Source organism: Corvus brachyrhynchos, unplaced genomic scaffold (genome assembly GCF_000691975.1).
Source record: "Corvus brachyrhynchos isolate BGI_N302 unplaced genomic scaffold, ASM69197v1 scaffold10, whole genome shotgun sequence".
Lineage (NCBI taxonomy): Eukaryota > Metazoa > Chordata > Aves > Passeriformes > Corvidae > Corvus > Corvus brachyrhynchos.
In genome coordinates, this window is record NW_008236180.1 from 5,653,430 (window position 1) to 5,661,233 (window position 7,804).

The 7,804-nt window shown below is 47.2% G+C and overlaps 1 protein-coding gene across 1 annotated transcript in view; it reads left to right on the plus strand.

The window, feature by feature from the left end:
• The window catches only part of GATA5 (GATA binding protein 5), a 12,310-nt gene that overhangs the window by 3,760 nt on the left and 746 nt on the right, over positions 1–7,804 (plus strand). Inside the window, exons 4-7 of the mRNA XM_017735795.1 lie at positions 4,861–4,986; positions 5,870–5,957; positions 6,453–6,577; positions 7,551–7,766. Coding sequence (XP_017591284.1) covers positions 4,861–4,986; positions 5,870–5,957; positions 6,453–6,577; positions 7,551–7,706 — 495 coding nt within the window. The 3' untranslated portion in view covers positions 7,707–7,766. The remainder of the gene's footprint in view (positions 1–4,860; positions 4,987–5,869; positions 5,958–6,452; positions 6,578–7,550; positions 7,767–7,804) is intronic.

The window sequence follows — 7,804 nt, forward strand, 5'->3', positions numbered from 1 at the left end:
GGATGGGGCCCTGCTCCATGCTGCCTTCACCCTCCTGCCTAAGGAGAAAACTTGAGGTTTGGCAGTTCCCAGTTTCCCTGCTGGTTAAAGCAATAATTCCCTCTGTCAATGTAATATTTGGCTTCCTCCAATTGGGATCCCATGGTGAGAAAGGAAAGGCGCGTCCTTTTTTTTTTTTTTTTTTTTTTTTTTTTTTGGTGGAGTTGCTTTGGGATGTTTAAATTTGGTGGTAACAGTTTTGGTTTCAGAGCTTGTCATCAGACGCCGTCATTACAAACAGGATGTTTGTTGGAGCCGTGCTGGGGAACAGCTGGGAGCTCCTTGGGCTTTCACTCGGGGTGTATTCCTGTAGTTATTTCTTTTTATTGCAAAACAAATTATTAGCAATAACCCAACAGTGACAATTTTCTGTGTAAGAAAATCAGTAAGGAGAAAAGAAAAGGTTGCAATGGAGCAAGATGTTTCATTCTGATTCCAACCCTCGGAAATGCAGCTCTGGATCTGCGAAATGAAATGAGTAGTAGATCCATGGGAAATCCCCCTGTTCTGTTCATCACATTAAAATCAAGGCATTTGTGTGAAACATTTAGCATTATCCAACAGGATTTGCCTGTCTCTCCAAAATCCTTCTGTCTCCTTAAATGTGATGACATTAAATCTGCATCCCCGGTCGCTGCTGTGCCGCAAATCTCAGAGTTACGCTGCTGATTTCTTCAGAGAAAACACGATCCGTGCACAGAGGGAGGTGCAAACCAGTTCAAATCCAACTCTGCATTTCAGACTGGCATCCAAATATGTCACTGGATGATTTTCTAGGGGATTTTTGAGCAGCTTTTCCCTGGGAACTGGAGACATCTCGCTGCTGTTCCATATTTTATTTCAGCACGTGGGAAGGGAGACGGCCGTGCGTTGCCTGCACCCTGCCTGAGCCTCATCGGTAGCACCCGTCAGGCATTTTTCAACAAACATTTCACCAAAGTTTTCTGATGGAAAACGCTTGTTTGTAGAATTAGACCATTTCCCAGAGATGAGCAAATATAGTTGGGAATTATCAAAATACTTCCAACCTTTTTTATTATTTTGGCAATAAATACAATAATGATAAATCTCAAATGAAAGAGCTGATTCTTGTCCAGAGGAAACTTTTTGCTAGGGTTGAAATATTTGAGGGGATTTTGATTTATGGATTAGAGAAGGGGCTGCAATTTTGACTTTCCATCCTGACTTAGGAATTAAACATTTTGAAACCTTGGGTTTTCCCAAGGCTGTGAAATGTCTTGTGGCAACAAGTTCTGCCCTATTGGAAGAAGAGAGATCTACTGATGATGGGCAAGAGGGTGCCAGCTCTGGGAGCCGAGCAGTGAATGCAGTGACTCCATGGCTGCAGGAACAGTGAAATCAGCTTTCCCAGTGCAGTGAAATACAGACACAGGAAAGAAAAAATGGTTGCTTTTGTCCTTTACGTTACGACCTTTGTTCTGTACGTAGACACCGCGCTGGGAGTTATTCTGACTTCTGTTTTCACAAAGCAAAGTCCCCCAGAAGAGAACACAGCAAGGCCCAGATAACACTGCAGGAATGATGTCCTGCAGCTCAGCCTGCTCGTGCATAGGAGAGGGAGAGCAGCAGTAGTGTAGTTTCCACTTCATTTTTTGTTTCCTTTTTTTCGAGATAAGGGCAACATCCTCTACACAGCAGGGACAGCCATTCTGCTCCAGCCTGTGTCTGGATTCAAAGCGCTGTGGCTTTCAGCAGAAAGGGTTTTTGTTAGAGGAGGATGGAGGCAGCACTTTATTTTAGGCAGCACCTTTTCTAGCCAAAGTTTCTCGGTGTGTTTCACAAGATGGTATCTTAGACCTAGTGTGAAAAGCCAAATCACTTTTGGAACCAGGAGCAGCTGGTGGAGTTTCATGGCTCGTGCTATTTCCTGTGTTAAGAGGGGATCTGCCCTGCATGTTGCAGTACAGGAGGGGCAGATGCAGCAGAATCCTGAGCTGAAGGACTACTCTGAATTTTTCCAGCTTGGCTCAGAGGATATTTTTTCCACCTCGGCCCAGGAGGAATTTTTTCAGCCTGTCCCTTTTTACGGTTTGCAGCGCGCAGTGGGTTTGGTGACGCTTTTGGGGAAGGTGGGGATGGGATTGATCACAGCCTTTGGACAATCCAATCGGACCCTAGAACCACCCAGTCCTCACAGCATGTGCCTTGGTTCTCTTCTGCCTCTCAGTTCTTGCTGCTCCCTCATCCTCCAAGGGGCAGGTTTGCCCAGAGCTGTAGTGACAAAGGCAAATCTCAGAGGATGCTGCTGCCTTTGGCTCTGAGCCTCGCATCTCCCCACTTTCAGGAGCTGAGCTCAGATATCTCAGCACGCTTTGCTACAACTTCTTTCCTGTAAACCACAAGTCCCCTCGAATCTGCTGGAAATGGGGGCAGAGAAGCATTGATTAAATCTGGGGGTTCCGTGCCTTTTTTTTCCCCTGTGAAACTCGGTGGTTTCTTTTCCACCTTTGAAAAGGAGGTGAAGCAAAGTCCCTGACAGCTTGGTCTCCCTCAGAAGGACCTGCCCTGCTGGCTTTGAAGTTTTTGAGCTCTCCAAGCAGCTCTCACACACAGTTAATTCAATAGGCACCAACTCACCATTCCTTGAGCTTATCAGCAGCACTTGGCTGTCAAGCCAGGTCTGTGAAGAGTTTTTGTTTGAGTGTATGGTGCATTTGTATAAATAAACACTGAGCACAATGTTGAAGTCAACAACTTCCTAGACAAGGTCAGAATGGTACAAAGGCAGTGGGGTGGAGGCAGGCAGAAATGCATTTTCTTTCAAGAGAATTGCTGGGAAACCAGCAATAATGTATTGTACCCACGTCCTTCAGTGAGCAGTGGTAGCCTTGACTGTCTCTTGCTTGCTAAGATGGCAGGTTGTGGTGCAAGAGCAGGTTCTCATGGGGTTCCTGAGGTTTAAATTGTAGTATTGGTTGTGGAGGATGGTTTCTTCTCTCCTTGGCTGCGCGAGGAGGAGCCAGCCTGCAGAGTGACATTCAGGATGCATTGAAGGCACGTGTCACTGTCCCATCAGGAAGCCCAGGAGCAGGTTGTGATGCAGTGCTGGCAGGGTGGGCAGACCTCTGGCAGGGCTGGCATTGCCCTTGGGCCACCAGAGCCACAGGTCTCATTGTCGTCTCATCTGCAAGCAACATCCTGTGAAACAGGGAGAGTGTGTCCCTCCCTCACAGGGACCTGTGGTGGCCCAGAAAATTTGAGACTTTTGAAAGGGCTTTGTGTTGGCCTTTCCCCATCGGCAGGTGAGGACAAATTGCAGCAGTTGACCCAGGGCTGAGTGCCTCCAGATTCCCCTCTGTGTCCAGCAGGAGCTGGACCTCAGAATCCTTGCATCCATCAGGTGCTCAGCACCTGCCTCTGCTCCCATCAGAGCCGAGGTCCCTCCTGGTTGCAGGGATGAGCAGCACAGCCCTGGCAGCTGAAAGGCTCTCAGGGCACTCTGTAGCTGCCCCAGGATCTTGCTGTGACACCAGGTCCCTTATTAGGTATGAAGATTGTTGTCTCATCCTCTGTGCCAGGCTTGTCAGCTCACACCTTGGTGTATTATTATTTTTGCCCGGTTATTTCTTGCAAGCTGAATAATTCCCAAAGTGATGCCATTATTTGCAAATAGTTGCTGAGACCTCTTTGCTGAGCAAAGAGTGAATCAAACCTAGGGCATGTCACTTGTGCGTCTTGAAATTCAAAGCTGATCTTTATTTGACTGCTAACCTTGTAAAAACATTTCATTTTTATTCCTACTCTTCCCACCTCATTCATTATATTGCTCAGTCAGGATATCAAGCAATAATGGAAAAATAAACAAACAGGGAGTTTTTTATTGCCTCCATCACCTTTTGTCTGCCTTTGAGTGGATTCAAAGTGATTTTTCTGAGAGCTGAAGAACTTATTTAGACACCTGAATGTGGAGAGGCTGAGATATTACTTATGCCACAGGTATCTTACACTTAGTGAGGTCTTTTATTAAAATAGTTTCAATACCTGGTGTTAAGAGACTCTCAAACGAAATGCCTATTGAGCTGACAAGTCTGTATAAAGAGAGATGGGAATTTTCCAGCAGCTTGGAGGGAAGTTGTCAGAAATTAGTTTGCTGCTTCTGCCAGAATGTTTCCTTCTCCATTTGGAATTACTAATGTTTCAGAGCCAGCAACCACTGCACTCACAAAATATGTCATTAATTAATGTCTGCAGGGTGTTTCTAGAGCCTGTAAGAGAACAGGTTATCTGTGAGACTTGACGAATAACCTCCCTTGTCTCACCATGGACCAGTTCAGTTTGGTTCTGCTCAGTTCAGCCAACTGATTCCAGTTGTCGTAACACAGAGATTAATTGGGATGTTTCTAACTTTAGTGGTAGTTCTGAGTGCAAGAAAACAGAAGAGTTCACTCAAAGCATGAATTTTCTTCATGCATTTAAAGCCCAGCTGGCATTTTCAATCTCTTTCTCCACCTGAGTGGATCTTCTGGAGGGAGGTTCTCTGTGCTCTGAGTCCTGATCACTTCCAGCAGATTTGTTGGAAGTTTGTGAAATTAGTTGCAAGGATATTTTCCAGGTTTATCAATCTAACAAAAAAACAACCCAAACCAAAGCAACAACAACAAACCCCAAACCAAACAAACACTTGCAAATTAGAGTGATCTCATTTGAATGCAATTTCTTTGATCTGAATTTGGCTCTCACTTGTGTTTCACATTTCCCGGGAATATGGTGTACTTGGAGATGTCATTTTTATATGAAAGGAAACTTCCCAGTCCATCACTCCTGTGTGTGCACTCATGTGTTTGTTTGCTTGTTTTGAAGTCTTCATCAAGACGTGCTGGCCTTTGTTGCACTAACTGCCACACCACCAACACCACCCTGTGGAGAAGGAACGCCGAGGGAGAGCCCGTCTGCAACGCCTGCGGCTTGTACATGAAACTCCATGGGGTGAGGAGCACATCCACACCGGGAGGGACCCTCTGGGGTTTGGGATCACTGCCCGGCAGCTCTAGGAGATCAGCTCTGGAAGGACCAGCCTCTGGACTGGACCCAGAAGAGCTGTACCTTGAACAATTAAAAGTTCAGTCTACTGGGGTGCTCCAGGGTGAGGCTGAGGGAGGACTGGAATGCTCTCAGCTTGCCCAGAGATGTGGATGCTTCATCCCTGGAAGCATCCAAGACCAGGCTGGATGCATCTTGGAGAAACCTGGGATAGTGGAACTTGTCCCTGCCCATGGCAGAGGAGCTGGAACTACACGATCTTTAAGATCCCTTCCAACCCAAACCATCCTAAGATTCCATGAAATCCCAAACTGAGATAAGGAACGTATTTCTTCTCTATGTGCTAATTAAGAATGTGTGAAGGAGGCTGCAGAGCCCACATGGAGGCTGATAACATTTACCCACAGAGGATGGGATCTGTTGGTGACACATCCTTCAGCCAAAGAGGAGACTCCATCCCTCCATCAGGCTTCTTCAAACTTCTGCCATAAAGGCTGAAGCCTCTTTACCCCACGCCCATTCCCTCTGAGCCCTGTAGGCTCTCAGTCTGTCAGTGTAATTTAACAGGGCCCTGTCATAAAGGTCACTAATAAATCAGGAAAAAAAAAATAGGAAATAAAGGAAAAAACAAAATTTGTGGGAAAGCCTTAGCTGTTAGCCTTATACATCTTCCAGCCAAGGCCTGATGCAGAGAAAAATAGCTCTTAGTGAAGGACAAGGACTTTAGGTGCTTTGCATGAGCTACAGCACAGAAATAGGAGAGCAACACATGCGGGAAGGAGCTGAATAAAATACAATATTAATGATTCCAAACTTTATGAATGTCAAGGTACCACGACCTCTGGCCATGAAAAAGGAAAGCATCCAGACGAGGAAAAGGAAGCCTAAAAACATTACCAAAGGCAAAGCCTCAACAGGTACAGTGCTGCTATGATCCATCCTGGGGCCTTGGAGCACAGTTCACTTCAACATGTCTTCTGAAGGAAATTATGATAATTAAAAATAATGGGATTTTTTTCCCCTGATGATTGCTTTAGATCTAGGGCCTGTATTTATGCATAGACCTCGTTTGATAGGAGGATGCTTGGTAGGAAATCTCAGCGCTGTCACGTTGTTGTGAGATTCCTCTGGGCTGTGGGCACCTGGCTCCAGTGCAGCAGTGCTCATCTTCAAGCAGATTTGGGATAAATTAAATAAAGGGGAAAAAACCACTGCCAGATTTTGAAAGGGTTCCCTCCTCCTCCATCAGATTCTTGACAGAGAAATACGAAACCTTTTCTGACAGAGATATAGTAGAAAGAGAACAGTAGAATCATGCTGTGAGATGTCATGGTTGCCATTAAAATAGAAATTTCTTTAAGAGCAGGTTTGCACCCACATTGCTTCACTGCCCTCTACCAATTGTCTTCCAGGATCCACGACTTCGGCCACTAATTCCCCTTCTTCCATTACCAACTCAGACAGCACGGTCACTTTAAAGTCAGAGCCCAGCACAACCTCACAGTACCCCGGACAAACCATCGTGTCGGTGTCCCAGGTAAGGAGCAGGGCCCAGAGCCATCGCCTGCTGGCGTGGATGATCCACACGCCTCCACGGCCGCTGCTCTGGGGGACCTTGATGAGGTTAAGCAATTAATTCATTGTGCTGTGGCCACCAGCCTGATGGACTCCCTCAGGCTGAGAAAAGCAGGGAGCATGAGCCAAGATGCTGTGGATGAGAAAGGTCTCCAGCTTGTTGGCTTTCCATTGGATTTTTCATCCTGCAGTGGGGAACTGGGTTGTCCAAGCTCTGCTGCGGCTTCAGTGCAGAGCTGAGTTTAATTCCCATCTCCTGCCATGAAGGCACAACACTGTTGAGTTGATGAGATCAGCCCAGGGTGGAATCCTCTGTAGCTCCCAAGAAAAGGCTTCCTGGGCATGTGTTATCAGCACCTTATAGCCCTGAGGTGCTCAGTGACCACAGAGCTGTGATGCTGTCAGAGGCCCCACTTTTGTGCCAAGTTTTTCTTAGGGGCTGGTTGCTATTTCATCTTGGTACAGGAAAAAAAGGCTCTAAATCAACTCACACATCAAAATTTTGTAGCCCAACATTGTCTTTATGCCGAGTCTAAGCCCTCCCTGAGCTGGACATGTGTGTATGAAGGGGAAGATCTGCCCCAGCACCATATGGGGTAGGGAATCTTGTTTGAAACCAAGAAATGTGGTTTGTGCTGTGCTCTGAAAAAATATACACACACCTAAAGGTCTCCAAACTGGATATATTTAATCAATGAATAAATGCAGATGGGCCCTGGGATGCCTCCTCTTTGCTGGGTCATTGTGGTTGCACTGAGGGTGCAGCACCCTTCCCGCCCAGCTCCGGACTGCTCTGAAGGGAACTGTAGCATCAGGGATAACCCACCCTGGTCACAATCTATCCTAGTGCTACCTCTGCATTATGACAAGGGGCCAGTGGTTAATGACAGTGGTTAAGGCTTTCTAACGTCCCTCTGCTTCCCTCCCCCGGGCAGGCACAGAGCCAGTCGGACGAGGCACTGGCTAGCAGCCACGGCGAGTTCAAATTCGAGCCCGAGGACTACACCTTCTCCCCCAGCAGCATGGCCCCGCAGCCTGGGCTGAGCGTGCCCCTCCGGCAGGACTCCTGGTGTGCCCAGGCCCTCGCCTAGGAACCCCCAGCCTCCAGCAGAAAGCCTCGGGACCAATGTTTTCGGCTGTCCGAGGGGCAGGAGGACGAGCTGGCCCGGCGCCCTGGGGTGCGGGGGGC